General features: G+C 57.4%; 1 protein-coding gene across 6 annotated transcripts; it reads right to left on the bottom strand.

Moving 5' to 3' along the window:
* Positions 1–228: 228 nt before the first annotated feature.
* Positions 229–14,951, bottom strand: TNIP1 (TNFAIP3 interacting protein 1). Of its 6 annotated transcripts, none has more exons than XM_041397496.1 (17): positions 14,681–14,951; positions 8,396–8,566; positions 7,265–7,387; positions 6,881–6,963; positions 4,471–4,662; positions 4,202–4,296; positions 4,042–4,123; positions 3,713–3,805; positions 3,404–3,469; positions 3,148–3,279; positions 2,935–3,063; positions 2,516–2,632; positions 2,074–2,199; positions 1,687–1,767; positions 1,382–1,576; positions 1,043–1,133; positions 229–708 (listed from the first exon to the last, which is right to left on the bottom strand). In XM_041397496.1, the coding sequence occupies exons 2-17, from the start codon at positions 8,526–8,528 to the stop codon at positions 644–646; spliced, it is 1,803 nt and encodes a 600-aa protein (XP_041253430.1). In that variant the 5' UTR covers positions 8,529–8,566; positions 14,681–14,951; the 3' UTR covers positions 229–643. The 6 variants fall into 6 exon arrangements, with proteins under 6 accessions (XP_041253430.1, XP_041253429.1, XP_041253431.1 ...); XM_041397495.1 differs by having other exon boundaries at positions 14,685–14,951; XM_041397497.1 differs by having other exon boundaries at positions 3,713–3,802; positions 14,685–14,951.
* Between the last annotated feature and the right edge of the window lie 4,329 nt (positions 14,952–19,280).

The following is a 19,280-nucleotide window of genomic DNA, read 5'->3' as shown; positions in this document are numbered from 1 at the left end:
GCTTCCCTGCCCTGGCAGAGGTGGGGAACAGAAGAGGGGAGGCTGAGCGGCTGAGCTCAGCACACAGAGAGAGGTGGGGGCATGCACTTGGGGCAACAGATCCTGGGGTGCCCAAGCAAGGGTTGGGGCCCCCTTGCACCCAGTCTGTCTCCGAGCACATAGGGACCAACAGCCCTGGTACCCCTCCCCACACAGAGGCTGCCCAGAACAAAACCAGAGAGACTCAGCCACACTTCAGTCCTTAAATAAATACAAAGACACCAACCACCCTCAGGCCGGGCCACGGCTGCGGCCAGCACCTGCCTGCGAGTGTGGGGTCTCCCACCACCGGGAGAGTCCCCGCTGTTACCCACTCCTCCAGGGGCTCTGCACTGGGGCAGCTCCTGGGAAACACTGGCTCCTCTTCCCTGAAGACCTCGCTAGGTCTACAGCGCTGCCAGGCCAGGCCTGGCTCCTCGTGGGGAAGGCTGCAGGGCACTGACCCCATGCTGGCTGTCACCACAATGGCCCCTTCAGTCCCTCCTTCATGATATCCTTGGGGGAAGGCGCTGCTGAGCCCCCCACGTGCAGCACATGTCCTTGCACAGGCATTGGCGGCCGGAGGAAGCTCCTGGACACACACACACGGGCACACACACACACCCTACTCCTCTTCCACTGGTGTCGGAGCGTGGCCGGTCCTTGGCGTTAGGGCAATCCGGGACCTGCCTGTTCTGAGACACAAGAGAGGGGTGGCACAGGGTAAGCACAGTTCTTCATCCTCACACAAGCCCCACAAGAGGGATGCCAGCCATGACATGGCTGCTATCCCTGAGCACCCACTGCCAGAACTCCATGAGCTGTTTGGGCTCAGCCTGACTTTAGGTGCTGTGGGGATGCAGCAGGGAGAAACCCAATGGCAAAATCATCCCCTCAGCTGATTAGATGTGGGGGCTAAGGGAAAATGGCCGCTGCCTGGAAAGCTGGGCCCCCATCCCTCCCCCATGTGTTTAGTCTCAGGGTGAAGGATGGGCACTCCTGTCAGGGAGGGTCTGAGCCTTACCCAAGTCCTTGGTGACTGGTTTCACCCCGGCCACTGGTTGGGCGTTCTGGCTGCGAGCCATGGCACAGGGCGGGCGCCAGGGGTACTCAGGCTGTGGGAGGAGATGGAACAGAGACAGGGAATTACCTGGCATGTGAATCATGAGGCTGAACTCTGATTGACTGACAGTGTGTGAAGAGGAGGAGGAGGGGGAAGAAAGGGGCTGAGCAGTCACACGCCACCAGGACACGTGCTCAGCTCCCTGCTCTGGGACTCAGTGGCCCTGGAGGGCAGGGAGCCCCAGACCCTCCCACATGTCACCCTCTGCTCCCCCTCCTGCTGGCACAGGTGGAGTCTCACCGGGGGAAAGTGGTGGAAGTTCTGTCCTTGCGTGTGCTCGCCCGGCATGGCTGGCGGGTATCGGATCTGCTGCCACTCGTCGTAGCCGTGGTACATGGGGTGAGCCATGGGGGGGCTGTACTGGTACTGGTACATGGGGCAGGCTGGGCCCAGAGGCCCGGGCCCTGGTTCGGCGTGCAGCCTCTCTCCAGAAGCCTGCAAGGAGCCAGGACAGATGCTGGGGAGGTCCCAAGGGCAGTCCACCACCACCCCCGACCTGCAGCCCCCAGGCCCTCTGTCCAAACAGGGTTTCCTCCCACCCCTACCTGTTTGTGCTGTTTCAGCAGCTTCTTCAGCTTCTCCTTCTCCTCCTTCTCCCTCTGGCAATCGTCTTTGGAGGCTCGCAGCTGGGAGGAAGATGGGTTAGTGCAGAGCCCACCCTGCCACTCCCATCTTCATGAGTTAGGGTTGCTGAGGGAATGTTTCCCCCCATCAGACTCCCAGAAGAGGTGCAGAAAGATGAGTTGAATGAAAGGAGATGCTCTGGCAGTGACAAGCAGCAGAAAAAACACCCCTCTGGCCTTCCTGTTCTCATTCAGCCCCTACTCTTAGGTTTGTACAGGGACTGTGACACTGGGGGCGAGCATTTCTGAGACACATGAGGCTGACATGGGGCTCCCAGAGTGCTGCTAGTAGCACCCAGCACTGCTCACCTGGTTGTTGGAGAGGACCAACTGCTTCTGCAGCTTTTCCAGCTGCTGCTTCAGCTCTTCTTTCTCCTCATTCATCCTCTCCCTGTCACTCCGCTCCCGCTGGAAGTCTTCCTCAAAAATTTTCACCTGGTAGGAAGGAAGAATGTGGGTGCATCTGGCTGAGGGCAGACACCTCCCCATAGCAACCTCATCACTGTGCTGCTGTCCTTGACTCCACCAGCCATGCCAAGCCCCAGGCATGTGGGCTGTTTCCATGGCCCATGGCTGTAGTCCTTCCAGATGAATGCCTGGAGGATGCTGAGTTGGGTCCCCAACCCCCACGACCCCAGCACTGACCCCTGCTCAGCTGCTGGGCTGCTGCTGCCACACAGGGCTCTTTGCTGTGGAAATTCAGGACATTTATTTCCTTGCCCATCCCCAGTGGCTCCATGTCCTGCCCTACCTGCTGCTTGAGTAGCTCATTCTGGGTCAGCAGCTCCTGCTGTGGCAGCTTCCCTGCTGGCTCCATGGCAAAGATGGGTGGTGGAGAGGCTTGGACGTTCAGGGCCTCTTCTAGTGCCTAGAGAGGAAGAGGGAGCAGGCTCAGAGCAAGTTCAGTGCCCAAGATGTCACTGGAGGACCCTGGGCATGTGCCTAGCATGGGAAGTGGGTATAACTGGGCAGAGGAAAGAAGGAAAACAGACCCTCCTTGAACCTCCCTTCCTCGGAGCCCAGAGGAATGTGGTGGGCCTCATACCAGTGGTGGGCAGACACAAGTCTCTGCCTGAGCAAGAGTGGGTTATCAGGGTCAGTTTTGGATTTGAGAGAGACTAGAGAACATTGAAGACATTTGGCACTGAGGGGCTGTGCCCTGGCCCCCACCTTGTTCAGCCTCTGGATCTCCTTTTCCTGGTATTCCCGCTGCCTGGTGACTGGAGCCAGCTGCTCCTGCAGGAACCGCATCCTCTGCTGCAGGTCCCTCACCTCCATGGCCAGCCTCTCCTTCTCTGCCTGCAGGACCCAGGGTGGGAGGACATCAGCCAGGGCAGGGCAACAGGGCTGGCAGCTCCCTGACACCCTTCCCAAGGGACTTGCCTCCTCTGTTTCGATCCGGGACTTGGCCAGGAGCAGCTTGCGGTCAAAATCCCGTTGCTTTTGCTCCCGCTCCGACTCCAGCTCGGTCACTGCCCTGCGGGCCTCAGCCAGCTCCTGGTGTAGGTCTGTGACCTGCCAGGAGGGAGTGGGCACGTTGGCCTGGAAGGATCCACACTGGGGGAAAGGAGGCACAGGCAGCCCCCAAACCTCCCCACACCGTTTCCTCTGAGTCCCCACAGCCAGCACCCAGCCCTACCTTCTGCTCGTACTTCTGCTTCATGGAGCGGAAATGCTGATCCCATTGTTTATTCACCTCCAGCAGCTGCAGGGAGAGAGGGATGGCTGAACAGGAGCCCAAATCCTGCTACGAACCAGCTGCGGTGGTCCCCAGCAAACTCCTGTCATGAAAACTTTGGGGACCAGCTGGATGGAGATCCCAGCTCCAGCAGTGCTCCCCTGCAACTCAGAAGCCCTGCCCCAGTCTCTCGGTGCCATCCCAGCCCTGTGCCCATTCTGCCCACTCCCCGCCTCCTTAGTGGTGCCTCCCTCCCAGCCTGGTCCTCACCTCCCTGCGCTGGTGCTCCAGGATCTTCACCTTCTTTTCCTTGGCCTCCAGCTCTTCTCTGCCCGGCGCCTTCTCCACCATGGCCCCGCTCTGCTGGACGCGCACGGGGGGGACCCTCAGGGCTTTTGTGGAGGCTGTGCCCAAGGCCGGCTAAACTCGAGCCAGTTCCCCTCCCACTGCCTCCCCCATCCCCTTGAGACCCTGAGAAGTCCTGCTGGTCATACTGAGACAAACTGGGGGCTTGATTAAAATGAGGCCATCTTTGCTGATGTGTCAGCGGGCTCCCTGCCTCCTTCCCAGCCCTCTCCAAAGAGATGCTGCCTCCTCACCTGCTGCTGCTCAGCAGCTTCCCTCTTCCCACTGTCCTGGCTGCTCAGCGTCACCATCCTCCGGAGCTCCTGGTTCTCACACCTGTGGGGAGGAAGAGATGGGTCAGCAGGAAGGTGCTTCCAGAGCAGCCCTGTTCCCATCCACATAGCCCACCCTCACCTGAGCTTCTCCAGAGCCTGGTTTCTCTGCTCCAGGTCATGCTCCAGCTTGGTGCGCAGCTCCTTGTTCTCACTGTGCAGCGTCTCACACAACGTCTGGAGGGTGAACACTGGCAGTGTGAGGACCATGGCCAGCCCTGGGCCACCCACACCTCCCACCAAGCCACGCTAATGAGGTGGGTGTCCACCTCAGGGTGGGCAGGAGGGGTTTGGTGGGAAAAAACACCAGGGGGAAAATCTCCATGAAGTGCCAGGCCAGGCCTCGCTCACCTGCAGGAACGACGTTCTCTGCTCATTCTTGTGCACCTTGGAGGCCAAGCGCTTGAGCTCGGAGGCCATGTAGCCCATGCGCACAAAGACCTGATCCTTGCTGGCCTCCTTGGCACAGCCACTCAGCGTGTTCTCCAGCTGCTGCAGCTGGGGCAGCAGGTTGGCATCCTCGTTCGGTGGCTGCTCCAAGTCCTGGGAATGGGGAGGGGATCAAGTGTGGTCAGACCAGTTAAAGGAGCATCGCGAAGTTCCTCTTAGGGCAGATCAACTTCATGTCCCATCCAGGGCTGTGGTGGGGAGCTGGGCCAGCACCAAGACACTCTGCAGCACCTCTCAGTATGCTGAAAAACTGTGTCAGCTTTGTAAAGCTGATTCCCAGCTGCTGGATACGGCACACTGAGTCCCCAGGTGGAGGAGGACATGGCAGCAGCTCACACATTCCCTGTGCCCCTTGGCAGCCTGAGCAGAACACTCTCAAATCGCTGACAGCAATGGAGCCATCTCCACCCTTGGTCTCCTCCACCTGAGCTCTTCCCATCTGCACCAAGACCAAAAATCCCAGCTCCTGAGACTGTCCTCTCTATGATTCCCAGCTGCTGGATACGGCACACTGAGTCCCCAGGTGGAGGAGGACATGGCAGCAGCTCACGCATTCCCTGTGCCCCTTGGCAGCCTGAGCAGAACACACTCTCAAATCGCTGACAGCAATGGAGCCATCTCCACCCTTGGTCTCCTCCACCTGAGCTCTTCCCATCTGCACCAAGACCAAAAATCCCAGCTCCTGAGACTGTCCTCTCTGTGACATACACCCTGGTCTGTGCTGGAAAGCGTGGTGGTCTTACCCCAACTCCCATGTTCTCCTTCCACCTGTCCTACTTCTGTGCTTCCTGCTGCTGTGGCATGCCAGGCACCAGGAACCCAAGCCCTTTGGCAGGTGACAGCCAAGTGGGTGATGCATGGATTTAAACAGCGTCTGGGAAAGCCCAGGTCACACCCACCAGTGTCAGGGTGTACTCTGCCCAAGGGGAGTGTCCCCAGGAGGTTTATGTTCCTCTGGTGTGGCTGGTTAACTCCTCCATAGCCTAGGAGGTGCTGCTAGCACAACAGCTGGCACACATGGCACTGCTGGGAGGAGCTGGGGATGTGCTGGCACACCTATACCTGCTTCACTCCCAGCCCCGCTGACTCACCTGCAGCCTTGTGGGAATGCCCCAGATTGCACCACAGGGCAGCCCAGTGTGTCCCCAGCACCCTGACCCCAGAGTTTACAGCTCCAAACCTGCTGTGGGAGGGTGTGTGTGGGGCACAGCACAGCCAGCTCCTCCCACCTGTGTCTGCTGGCAAGGGGGGCAGTGAGGACGGACCCAAGCTGGGAGAATTCGGCTGGGAGCCCATGACTTGGACTCGGCTCAGGCACCAGCAGCTGGTGGCCAAGCAGATCCCATTCTGTTCTCCATCACCTCACAGCTGCAACCCAGGAGCGTCCAGTAAGACCCAACCTCTCCAAGAGTCTCTCTGGGCAACGAGAACACGATGTGCAATGAGAGCATGTCCTCTTACTCGTGCCAGCCGACGTTCATTCCCCTTGGGCTCCTCGTACTTTCTCCCCTCCATTCCAGCACACAAAAAACCAGAGCAGGACAGGATGGGGCAATGACAGTCAGGAGGGCATTCAGGTGGTAGCAAATGGAGTACATAGAGCTTTGGCTAGGGCAGACCCTGTCAGCAATGACAGGGCTTGGAGGCCTGGTCCTCCCACCCAGTATGGGCACCAGCTGAACATCAGAGCATCATCACCGACAGCTACCTGGGTTGTCACAGCTCTTCCTGTCACGGTCATGTGGCATCTGCAGACACTGGTGTCCCCATATGGCTGGGGCTGCTTCACTGGCCCCTCACCCAGGCCCAGCCAGGCCAGTTGTGTTTGCGGGAGGACCCTTGCCCAGTTTATCCCTCCTCTGTGCTTTGACTAAGGGCTTCCTTGACATGGGTCAGCCAGCCCTGTTGGTGCCTGCCTGGGCACAGAGCTGAAGCCCTGCACATCCCCAAACCCCTGACACTGCCTCAACTCCCTACCCGCCAACATCAAATCCTGCAGGCACCAGGGCCACTCACTGCTCTCCTGCCCTCCTGGGGAAACCCCTGTGCTTGGATGGCAACAATCTCAAACTCTGAGGAGGATCCCTGCAAGGGGAGGCAGCCAGGTCAGAGCTCCCCAGGAAATGGCAGCCCAAGATGCCCAGCACACAAAGAGAGGGACTGCCAGGAGTACAGCAGGGGAGCTGACCCCTCCTTTCAGGTTCATCCCTGTTTCTAGAGGCTAAAGGCTTCCTCTTTTTGCTTTAATTAGATGGACAGTGCCTCGCCCTCCAGCCATGCCAGCACCAGCTTCCACACTCAGCAGACTCACACTGGGAGGTGATTTCCGTGCTTCCACGTCCGGCTGGGCACTGCCCGGGGCTGCCCGTGCGAAGCTGGGATCAGGGCCGACGGCTGCGGAGAGGGGAGAGGATGCAGCCATGAGCCTTTTGGAGAGCAGGGCCTCTCTCCACCCGGCACAGGGATGCAGACAGCAGACCCCTGCAAGGTCAGGCACTGGTGGATGATTTCTACCCCACCTATTGGGATGGGACAGAAACCTCCTTTAAGAAGGGAGGATGGCAGTGGTTTGATACACTGCAGAGATTACATGGCTGCAGGGGACCTTCATTAAAGTGTCTTGCACAGCCTTTCCCTTCCCCCAAGATCAGGATTCTGAGCCATCGGGTTATTCCTCCCCCCATGAGTCTCCTACCTCCAGTTTCCACCAACTCCTCCAAGGAAGATGATCCAATCAGCATTTTATTGTCCTTCACAAGGTCCTCTGCCTTCTGCCGCAGCTTGGATGCCTCGACCTGGGACTCCTCCAGAAGCTCTCCTGTTGTGTGCAATAGAAGAATGCTCAGCCTCCTTCCCCCAGGGCCTGTCCTGTATTAGCTCTATCCACCAGCACCAAAAACCCCATCTGGCTGGAAGCAGTACCCAGAATAGTCCTCCTTCATCTGGAAACAACTATTCTGGGATAAATCCAATGGCAAAGCTGGATCAGCGGCTCACTGGTTTCAGAGATCCTCATGCTGACACAGAGAGGACTGGTTACAGGAGACAGAAGGCACCACAGTGGCTCTCCTCTGCTTCCAAGAAGAGAAAATTTAGGCCTGGGTGGTGGACTAACAGATCCAACCTCCCCACTTTGAGGTCTGCCATGAACAATGCAATCCTCCCCTGATGAGGGGGGGCTGCTGTCACACCAGTGAGTCCCTGTCCCAGGTAAGGGCATGGTGACACAATGGGAATCACGAGGCAGGTGGAAATTTGGCTGCAGAAGCAGGACTCAAAGGAGGAAGCTGGCTCACGAGACAGAAAGCAAAACTGGGGGTGGGAGCGGGGGAAGGCTGACAAGGAGAAGAAAGAAGGTGGCACAACTCAGCTGGAACATTTCAACACTGGCATGTTCCTGCTGCCGCAGGGAACACTCAACATCGGGTTCCTTCAGAAACACCTGGGAAAAGCCCCTGCCCCAACAGGGCTTGCAGGAGGTGGGGATTTTCATCAAAAGCAGAACTGGTCCCAGCACCCATGAACTCCAAGGAGTTGTCTTTTTTTTTCCAGCCAAGCACTTGTCTTTTCTTTCCAGCCATTTATTCCATCACAAAACACCCCAGAAGTTCAGCAAAATTCTTGCTCCCTCTGCATCGCCATGTGAAAAAGCTCAGACATCCCGCTCAACCCTCCAGGACAGGGAGAGCTTTGCTGCTGCCCCAGTGCCAAGACCCCCAGCTTCTACAAGCACCCTTCCTCAACCAAGCAAGCAACCCCTGGCTTTGTGGGCACAGGCTGGGCTGCCCCAAAGGCAAATCTCATCACCCTGGCACGCAGCAGTTACCGATAGACTTGATCCCTTGCATCTTCTCCTTCAGCCGGGCGTTCTCCTCCACCAGCCGCTCCAAGGCCGTGGATCCATTCTCCTCTGAGCCCCCACCAGGGTCATAGATATGATAGGGTCCTCTCCCTTCCATGCCTGCTGTTCAGTCACCTACCTCCCAGCCAGGCATCCCTGCAAGGCAATGGAGCACGGTGTCACCTTTCTCTAGCTCCAGATGGTGCCACAGTCCCCTGGCCCCAACCATACGGGGGTCTTGGGTGCTGTGCTGGTGCCTCACTGCTCCCCAGCCAGCCAACAAGTGACCCAGGTGAAGGTACTTCCCCCTCCAGCCCTGCTTGGGGCAAACGTGTCGGGGTGACTCATGGCCATGAGAACTGTCACACGAGCAGGCATCACCAGCAGCCCCACTTGGGGCTGGCTCTCACCCATGCAGGGCACTGGAGTCACAGAGAAGGCTGCAACCCCTGTTTGCTGCATGTCAGGAGAGATGGAGATGCAGCTCAGGAGCATTCACCCACACCAGAACAAACCTGGGCACTGTCACCAGGGAATCTGCTCAACACATGGCATTTCTGGGGTGCATGAAGGCTTGTCAGGAGAGGGGCAGCATCTGCAACTCCAAAAACTTTAGCCAGCAGCTGGGGGGAGGTTTGGGCAGTATTGGGGGATGAGCCCCAGGAGCCAGGCAGTGATCTACTCTGTCCTCCTGCTCAGCCAGAAAAACTGGCAGCATGGCAAACGTGTCGGGGTGACTCATGGCCATGAGAACTGTCACACGAGCAGGCATCACCAGCAGCCCCACTTGGGGCTGGCTCTCACCCATGCAGGGCACTGGAGTCACAGAGAAGGCTGCAACCCCTGTTTGCTGCATGTCAGGAGAGATGGAGATGCAGCTCAGGAGCATTCACCCACACCAGAACAAACCTGGGCACTGTCACCAGGGAATCTGCTCAACACATGGCATTTCTGGGGTGCATGAAGGCTTGTCAGGAGAGGGGCAGCATCTGCAACTCCAAAAACTTTAATCAGCAGCTGGGGGGAGGTTTGGGCAGTATTGGGGGATGAGCCCCAGGAGCCAGGCAGTGACCTACTCTGTCCTCCTGCTCAGCCAGAAAAACTGGCTGCCAGCAGCATGGCTTCCTGAATCGGGCACAGGAAACATCTGGGCATGTGCCGGGCTGGGAGCAAAGCCCAAGAAGACAAAAGACCCACAAGCAGGATGCTAATTGCTTTTCCAATCCCTTGCACTTGTGGGTGGTCTAAGGCCTCCCCCTTGCTGAAGTCTGGCCTGGGGACAGCTGGGGCAGGATCCTGGCTCCAGGTCTCACCCATCTCCTGGGGGGATAAAGCAGCAGCTGGGAATCACAGCACAGCTTATCAGAACTATGCCCCCTGATGCCAGCTTGTCAGGACATGGAGCAGAGCAGCAGCTGAGAAGGTCCTGGTGCCAGCTGAAGCTGGGATGTTGCCTGGGGGCACAACAGGAGCACCCCAAAGTGCTCTTCTCCCAGCCAAGACAGCTGGTGGGCAGGAGAGGGCTGAGAGGAGGCATTTAGAAAGGGGAAGGGATAGCCTGTACCCGAAACTGTCTCAACCTCAGACTAATGCTCATGCCATGAGTGATCCAGGCTGATCTCCAGTTTGGATGACCTGCCTCCCAGGGAGCGGCAGGGACTTTCCAGATGACAGCTGTCACCTGGCAGCATCCACAACTGGAACAGCAATTAATGCCTGCCTCAGCGACAGGGAATTAGCCCTGGCCTCAGCAGCACTCGCTTCTGGGAGAAGCATTGGTGCCTCTCATCAAACTCCTGCTCCGTGGGTGCTGCCAAGCCCTCCATTGTCTCTGGCCCCTTTATGGGGAGGCAGTGACCCCATCCCAAGCAGCTGGAAGTGCCACGGGGAGCTGCCCAGCTGTGGTGGTGTGGGGTGAGCTGAGGAGAGGCTATTCCTGGAGCCCAGAGCGGCTGACAGGAAGCTGTGGAAGAACCAGGGCCATTTCTGAGCTGTGGTTCCCAGTGATGGCAGCACTGTCAGAGCCTTAAACAGAGGGCAGGTTTGGATTAGGTATTAGGGACACATTCTTTACTGTGAGGGGGTAAGGCACCAAAACAGGCTGCCCAGAGCAGCCGTGAGCCCCATTTATAGAAGTGATCAAGGCCAGGCTGGTTAAGTCCAGCACGTTGCCCAGTGGGACCCTCATGTCTGGGAAATGCCATCACCTGTGCCCACACTACCTGCCTGGCCAGCCTGGCAGAGGATGGGGACAGTGTCACAGGCTGGCTGGGGACCCGAGCCTGCTTCTCGCTGCTCTTCCATCACCACATCCTGCTCCAGACCTGGGGCTCTGGGAGGAGCTGGGTACCAAACCCACCCTGCAGTGACCATCTTGTGGGGCACCTGCATCCTGCACAGGTATGAGCCCAGGTGTGTGTCAGGGAAGGTAGGAAGAGGAGGAAGAAGAGGGAAGAGCTGCCCTCTCCTGCGGTACCATCTCCCCATGTGGCTTGGAAGCAGCCTGGAATACCAGTCCTCATCTCTTAATGCCAGACCCCAAGGCTGGAGGTTTTCTGCCTTGTCCCATAGCACATGGGAGGTACCTGTCCCCTGTGCCCCCTGGCAGGAATTCCTCAGAGTCCAACTGCACTGACCACCCTGCCAAACAGCAGAGCTCACTCACAGTGATCCCATATTCTCCCAGCTGGATGGAGCCACTGCAAGCCTCTGATATTCTCTGTTCTCAAGATTCTATCAAGAACTTTTCTACTCAAGGTCTGTACCCTACCAGGGAGATTGCAGCAAAGGGACCACAGGAGCTGTTTTCAAACAACAGCTGCAGAGAGGAACTGGACTATCTCCAGCTGACTGAAGCACAGACCAGCCACAAATTCACCAGCAAACAATAGCCAGCAAGAGGGAGGGGTTTCCACAGCATTCCAGGCCATCTCTGGGGACAGGGTGGGTTTTCCTGGAGTGGAGGCATAGTCCAATTTCTGCAAGGTGCTGCTGAAACAGAGAGATCACCCTGAGACCAAGTCACTGATCCCAGTCTTGGCTTGTTGTGTTTTTTTTCTTTACGAGTTCTGACAGGTGAGATTTACAGTGAAAAATCTCATTTCAATAAAAACAAGAGCAGAGGAGAGAGGGGACCATACACCAGCACCTAGCAGTGGTTAGATACGCCAAGAAAACACGACTACCACAAACTCAGCAGAAACCACCAAACCACCAGATAACACTTCCCTCTGCGCCAGTCAACAGTTCCTAAAGTGATGTGACAATATTTCACAGCCCTGGGGCCTGAGGGCCAGGCTTAGACCGTGGCTGCCCAGCTGCAGCTCACTGGCTCCATGCCCAGCCGTTGTCAGAGATTGCCAGACGGGCACCTGTGGGTGTTGCTGGTTCCATGCGGGACACCAAGACCTTTAGGTAGCAAATTTTTATGGCAATTCAACAAAAGCAGAGAATTAGAGTGTGAGTGGGCAGAGGAGACTCATGGGCAAAGATGAAAGCAGAGTGGTGTTTAAATAGCTGTGCTGTGGCTTGGGAGTGAGCTGGAGCTGTCACTGCTGTCATCCAGAACAGCACGCAGCACTGCCACAGCCATCACTGCACCAGCCATGCAGAAGTGGCAGAAAGATGTGATTCCTACTTTAAAATTACTGAACACTGAAGATACCAAGGCTTAGGATGAGAAGCCTGTGCAGGAGGGGGCTGGCACTGCTGGGGGTTTGCTTTGGGCAGTGACCCCAGGGTGGGGAGCAGCCTCCCAGAGCTTGGCAGCCCTTCAATTCCCATCCTGTGATGGGAACCCCCTAAGGAGAAGGGGTTTTTCCTTACTCCAGTGCACAACATTCACAGGAAGCCTCCTCCGCAGCAGGATCACAGGAGGTGAAAGCAAATCCCTGCAGGCTGCCAGCTTAATTTTCCCATGACTGGGGCTGCTGGGTCCCCAGCATGCCTCCTCAGGGGGAAAGCAAAAGCCACTCAGACCCCATGGAATGATTTTTTTGTTTGTTTGTTTCATCATTTTACTGGAAAACACCGTAGCCCCCAGACTGGTTTTCTTCTACAGCAGCTTCCCAGACAAGGGAAAACCATTGCTACGCTGCTGGACTGGTCTCATTTGCAGGAAAGCAAAAGTAGAGTTTGCCTTAGAAGGCAGCAATAATGAGACTTTTTGGGCACTGCAGTCCACTGGGCTGGGAGTAATAAAAGAAGAGGAAAGCAGGTATTGCAAGGCTCAGGTCTCAAAGGCAAAGGTCTGAACCTCCACTTGCAGTGTGCTCCTTTCCAGCCAGTTTAGCCACAAAGAGAGGGCAGGAAAGGCAAGAGCCCTCCCCAAAACACAGCAGGTATGAAAGACATCCCCCAGCCAGAAATCCCATTCTTGCCTCAAAAACCCACCTTCCAAAGAGGCTTCATGAAACAACCTGCTTCTGATGAGGCTGCTCACAAAGAAAATAAACATTTCCCTGGGTCTGCCAGGTTTACAAACACAGCTAACCACACACAGCTGCAGAGCTCCTCGGGATGGGCACAAGCTTCAATGCAGGCAAGACATGCAGCCAGGCATGGTGGTGGTGCTCTCCTGGCAGCATGGGGTGGGGGGATTTATGCAAGACCCTGTCTCCTGCTGCAAAGACATCTGGCTCATCCTGCCTGCTCTACTTCTCCCTGCAGAGCTCAGCAGCATCATGGCTGCTTGTCACAGCACTCCAAAGCAGAAAAAGGCACAGCCACCCCTTCCCTTGTAGCCTTTTCCTTGCTTCCCAGCTACTCCTGTCCAGCTTGGTGTGCCTCAGCTGGCAACAATCATGCTGACAGGCGACAGCAGATAGTGACACCACAAAGCTACACCAGCAAAGTGCCACCCAAAGTGCAAGAACTGCCGCTTTAAAACAAAACCTGCAATGCCACAAGAGTGGATGGTTCGGTTTCCTCCACCCACGAGAGTTTTGTACCAGCTGCTGGCAAGCAACAACCCACGGCCCTGTGCTAAATAGGTCTGCCTGGCGTAGGTCGGGCTGAAAGGGCGTCGTGGGATTTCTTGCAGAACCAGGAATGGTGCCAAAGGCAGCAAAAAGCCTCTCCTGTTTTCTTCTTGCTTACTTCACCTCACCACAGAAACAGCTCTCAAGGACGTGCCTAGTTGGAGCCTTCCTGTCTCCAGAATTCACCCCGGTGCCCAAAGTCCAATCTCCGGAACGCTTCAGCTGACAGCGCTCTCCATGAAATGTGCACTCCAAAAGAGCTTGTGGCAGCAGAACAGCTCCCATTCCCCCAGGTGGTGGGAATAACCCACCCAAGTGATGGGAATAACCTGCTCCAGGGAAAAGGCTGCCTTTGACTTCTTGATACAGGGGGCAACCTGTGTGCCAGGGACACAGGAACAGGACAGCCAGATCTCTGAGAGGATGCAGAGCCCCTTGAGTCCCATCTGGAGCTACTCTCACCCAAAAGCAGCAGTGGCAGGCAGGATATTTTATGGGTTTTTTTCCTCTCTGCTCTCTGTGAGGGTCTTGAATGGAACTGAGGCAGTGGAAATGGGGGGACAAGCTGTGCCCCACTCCCAACAGAGGAGGATGCTGCCACCCCTGCTCCAGCTGTTCCAACCTCTGGATCAGCATCCCATGTGGACACACACGGTTGGACCAGAGGGGAAAAGCCAAAGGGAAAGGAAAACAGCAGGGACAGGAGGGTCCTTGAGGCCATGGCGGCCGCAGCCCCCCGGGAGGGGGCCCACGAACCGGCCGTGCCCGGGGGGATCGCCAGCCAGGGCCAGCCGGGAGGCAGATGCGTGGGGCCGGGGAAACGCCGGGCTTGTGCAAGGCGGGGCGAGGGAGGAGCGGGGCCGGCAGCGCTGCGGGGCCGCCCCGGGGCACCGGCACCCCCCGCCGAGCCTCCTCCTGTTCCCCGGGCACCGCCGAGAACACAGACACCCCGCCTGTGCCCCGCGGGAGCGGCGGCAGCCCCCGCCCTGGCCGCGAGAGGGAAACTGAGGCACGGCACGATTATCGCGACAGCCCGCGACACCGGGCGGCTCCGGAACAAATCCCCGGGGGACGGCGCGGCGCCGGCCGCCTCAGGGGTCTCACCCCGACCACCCTAGCGGCCCGAGAACCGGCCAGATAAGGGCAACGCGCAGCCCCGGTCCCGGCAGCCCCCTCCGGGCCGGGCCCCTTCGCCGGGGCGGCGCGACCCCGGTGCCCGGGAAGACCCCGGTGTCCCGGGCAGGGCTCCTGTCCGCGAGGGCGGCAGGGCCCCGCAGCGCTCCGAGCTCACCTACCGTGCCCCCCGCGGCGGGGCCGCCGCCCGGATGGCGATGGGGTCGGGATCGGGGTCGGGGGTCTCGCTCCGGGTCCCTCCGCTCCGCCACAGCACCGGGGCTGGTTCCGCCCCCGGGAAATTCCCAGCCTGACGGGCAGGCGGCGCAGCCAATCGGCGCGCGGCGGGGGCTATAAAAGGGAGGGCGGGGAGCTGGTGGGGACGGCGCCCCTCATGGCGGAGCCGTTGTGTCTGTGTCCTGTGGGTTCCCTGGGGCTGTATGGCGGTCCCGCCCGGCTTAGTGGGGCTTTGAGGGGCGGTATCAGCCGGCCTGCGCCTTCTTCCTGTGGGAGGTTGCGCTCGTAGGGGAGCGGCGAGGCTGAGCCCTGTAGCGGCTCCCCCGGCTTGTGCAGACACAAAATGGCGGGGCCGAGGGGGGCTCCCCGTGTACCCCCTCAGTGGCTGAGGGGAGGCTGTGCTGGAGCGCTCTGATGGCCCCGGGAAGGAGGAGGGTGCTGCTGCTGCCGGCTGGCCGAGGCTGACGTTGCTCTGAGGCACAGAGAATTCCCCACCGAGCCTCCAAGTTAATTTCAAATGAGGGAATTCCACCGTCTGAGCGCAGCGTGTATTCCAGGGATCCTTTTTCTCTGTGCTGCTGCTGCAGTTGTGCCGTGGTGGAGAACCGAAATCAGCCAGAGGAGCACCAAGCACAGGGGACATCTGGGTTCACCCTGCTCTTTGGGACTCGCTCAAGAGCTACCTGATTTCTTTCTTCTGTTGGTTTTGCCACAAGGAGAAGGTGGTGGGTTTTTATTAAATATATGTGTAAATAAAAGCAATGAACCAGGAGTGAAGAAATCCCGCTGTAAGCAGCTGTGCTGCTCTTTGCCTGTACTCCAGACGTGTCCTCCTTAGGTGACTGGTGCTGGGCTCATCAAGGACCTTCACTGGAGATCGAGCTGTTTCCAGCCACCCCAGTCCTGTTTTTTTACTCAGCAGTATTCACACAGCTCCACCACTTCTTGGGAATTTGATGTTTTGGGTCATAAAAATTAAAACCCCAGAAATTCTTTTTCCTGACTGCCTTTCATTGGCAGTAGAACGGCAGCCTGGCAGCCTGGCTGGGTTATGAGAGCTCAGCCCTGATGGGGCCCTGATGCTCTCTTTGTGCTCGTGTCTGAAGTCTCAGCTGGGGATGAGAGAGCAAGACCCCACACATGCCCAGCATCCTCCCTTTTGTTCCCTGAAAGTTTTATTTTACCCCAATGAGAGGCCCAGTGCTGTTCTATAAACCCTCAGAAAACCTGTCTTCAAAGCTAAATACAGTCCCACAAAACCAGAAAACACCTTGTTTATAAATTAATGACTCAACCTGCATGAAATAACAAAACCTTGCTTATTTCTTCTAGGAGCAAAAGGGGTGGCTGGGTTTTGCAGCACCCCAAAGGCTGCCTGCCTTCCCCTCACTCCATCACGGGAACTCGAAAAAATCATTGTGTTACTCACCGGGCTGGGTCCTGGAGGGGCTGGGGGGAGGGAGGGAGAGCCCTTCAGAGCAGGAGCTCTGTGCCTGCGATCCCCAAATGCAGGAAGGCTGGCCCAGCTGAGCTTACTTTTAGGCATGGAGAAGGGGAATTCCCCATGATGGAGGTCCCAGACAGCCTCTGTGTGGTTTTGATAGGGAGCCAGGCACCACTTAAAGGGCTCTCCTGTGCTGTTCCTCCCAGGGGCCTTTCGTGTCAGGTATTAGTCAGCAAAAAGTGGGGGGGGAAGCTGTCGTAGAGGCTGTGATTCACTTTTGGACAACTGGAGAGCCTCGTTACATCATTTTCCTTGCCTGGTTTCTGGGCAACTTCACTGGGATTGCAAATGTGCTTTTCCTCAGAGAAACTGCTGCATCTGGCAAGGGGCATTGTTGTTCCACGTGTATTTCCATCGCACCCTTGTCCCTGTCTGGAGACAGAACAGGATGCATCTTCCTTGGGGAACAGGGAAGAGCTGGGTCTGTTGATGGAGGTGCACAGGTGATGGTTTTCCTGGGTTGCAGAGAATCCTTGGAAACCATCCACCAGGAGAACTGGCGATCCGAACCAAGGCTGGAGCCAGCTGGTGCTGGAATAAACACCAAAGCTTTAAATGTTTCTATTTTATGGAGGCTGATTCCAGCTCCCCAGTTCCTTGCCAGCAGGTACATTGTACCTGGCAGGGCGTTTGGTCTACACTTGCCAGGTATGAACTGCAAGGCCTGAAGAGGGCTCAGCTTTAGTCCATCTGGTTTGGGTGGCAGGAGTGTCAGTGCTGGGCAGGAGGGTGAGGAGCTGTGGGTCTGGGGTCTGCCTGGGAGCCTGTGCATGGCACAGCCTCACTTTGTGCCTCTCCGCCTTTCTAGCCAGCTGCTCTTTGTATTTTTACCTGAGGTTGCCAGCTCAGGCTAGCCCAAACACCAGCATGAATTTCACTTTGAAAATGAAAGGCTTTTGGTCTTGCTGGTCCTTCCTCATTCCTTTGGTCCCACCATGCTCCCAGGGGAGAAGACTCCCCTGATGGCAGCTGTGGTTTATGAGCACGCCGGTGTGGCTGTGAGGGTGTGTGCACAGCTGACATGTTGACACATTAGGGGTTTTTTTTTTTGGTACGGAGACTTGGGTTCAGCGCCTTCAGTTGCAGCTTACTGATGTGAACATGCCCTGATTGCTGCCGGGCTGTGGGAAACAGGCTGAGAAGGAGCACAGGCTGCGGATTCGGGGTGGTGGAACTCCCCTGTCCTCACATCCTGCTTGTCTCAGATCAAGTCTGGCTTCCTTCAACTTGATCCCGCTCCAGAGTGAGCAGGGTGGGCCCAGTGATGTGAATTCAAAGTGCCATTGGCCCAACAGCTCTTATTGCCCAAAAAATCCCCCTGCCCTCTGCTGCTGGGCAAACAGAGCTCACCTGAACCCTGCTGGGGCGATGGGGCCAGGCGGGACCTGGCTGTCATGGGTGGCTGTGCCTGGAGCAAGGCGGGAGCAAGGCAGGAGCAGAGCAGGCAGTGGATGCAGCTGGTTTGGCCCAACATTCCAGGGCCACTGTGGGCTCAGCTCTGCAGGGGGCTGCCCAGGGATCCCTCTCGGCATCAGCAGCTGGGAGCTGCTGTTTGTGCAGTGCTGGTGGGATGTGTCCCGGTGCTCCGGCAGCGAAAGGAAGCAGGAGGCCGACAGTGACGCTGTGCGAGTGGGGAGGAAGCTCTGGCTGCAGGAGGGGATTTCCAGAACATTGTGATCTGCTGCTTATGCAAATCAGAAACTCAAATTAACCTGGCAGGATGGGAGGGCTCTGGGATGGAGGGCAAGGGAGAGGCAGGGGAGGGAGCCTGGGATAGTTGGCTGCTGGGAGGACAGAATGGAGCGTGGAAGGGATCAAGATAGGAGAGAAGGGACGTATTGTGGAACATTCCTGCTCCACCAAGCCTCTGAAATACCCTGCCTTCACAGGGGGCTGGATCACACCCTGGCTTTCCAGGGATGCTGGGCTGCTTTACCATCTCACTGAATGAGGGCTCCCTTCTTCCTCTGCCTCTGGCATGTGAGGCCAGACTCAGTGTCACCCATTTCACAGCAGATCACCACCTCCTGCCATCCTCTCCCTCCTCCAAAGGCAGCAGGGATGGGTTGTGGTGAGACCTGGTGCAGTCTCATAGTGGGGCCAAAAAACTGTGGGAACCAGGTCTGGGATTGCTCAGAGGATTTCCTTCCATGACTTAAGCTTTGAATAATTTGGAATCTCATCGTACAAAACCAGCAAAAGGCACATAGGGGGTTTTCCCCTCTTCCTCTCTCCGTGGGCCGTGTCTCATCCTTGCAATGCCTGAGAACAGGGCTCAGCAGCAGTCATCATGTCCTGTAGAGCTGCCCCAGAGATATGGGAACCGTCCTGGAGAGCTCAGCAGTTTGCCCAGCCCAGCTCACCACCTCCCAAGGCTGAAGGCTGGGTTTCTCCTTTCAGAGGAAGGGGAGAATGGCAGGTGGTATGGAAGCGGCTTGCATTGTGTTGGGGATTTAGGCCAGCATCCCATCTGCCTCTGTGGCTCCTCCTCTCCAGGGGCTGGCAGCAAAGAGGATCTGCAGTGGCTGACTCAGAGCAGAGGTCCGGCCCTCTCTGGGGCTTGTGGGGTTTTCTGGATGTTGCAACCTGTGAAATCTGGCCTTGGCTTTGCCTGGAAGCAAGCCCTTGCCCCCGACATTGCTGGTCAATGTGCAAAGTGTAAATCCCAGACTCCTCCCTGCAGTACCCCTGAAAGCTAAAGTGTGGATGGCCAGCACAGACCTGCCTCCAGCCCTTGCCCTGCTCACAGCCTTGCTGATTTTCCCCCCTTCCTTTCCTAGCCTTCCTTGAAATGCTCACCTCCTTGCTGATCTCAGAGGTCAGGCATGAGATCTGTCACCGACTGCTCTCGGATTGGGTGGGTTGGAGCCAGGGAGCAGAGGTGTTCATGGAGAGTGGTGCTATGAAGAGTATTTTGTCTGGAGACTGGGGTGCTACAGGGATAGGGATGAAACTGCTTTATGAGTGAGTCCCAGAGGCCATGCTAGTGCTTCCCAAGTTCCCATAACGCTCCTGGCATTGCCTTAGGATAGGCAGC

Source organism: Onychostruthus taczanowskii, unplaced genomic scaffold (genome assembly GCF_017590055.1).
Source record: "Onychostruthus taczanowskii isolate IOZ18803 unplaced genomic scaffold, ASM1759005v1 scaffold14, whole genome shotgun sequence".
NCBI lineage: Eukaryota > Metazoa > Chordata > Aves > Passeriformes > Passeridae > Onychostruthus > Onychostruthus taczanowskii.
This window is presented reverse-complemented; position numbering and strand designations above follow the sequence as displayed.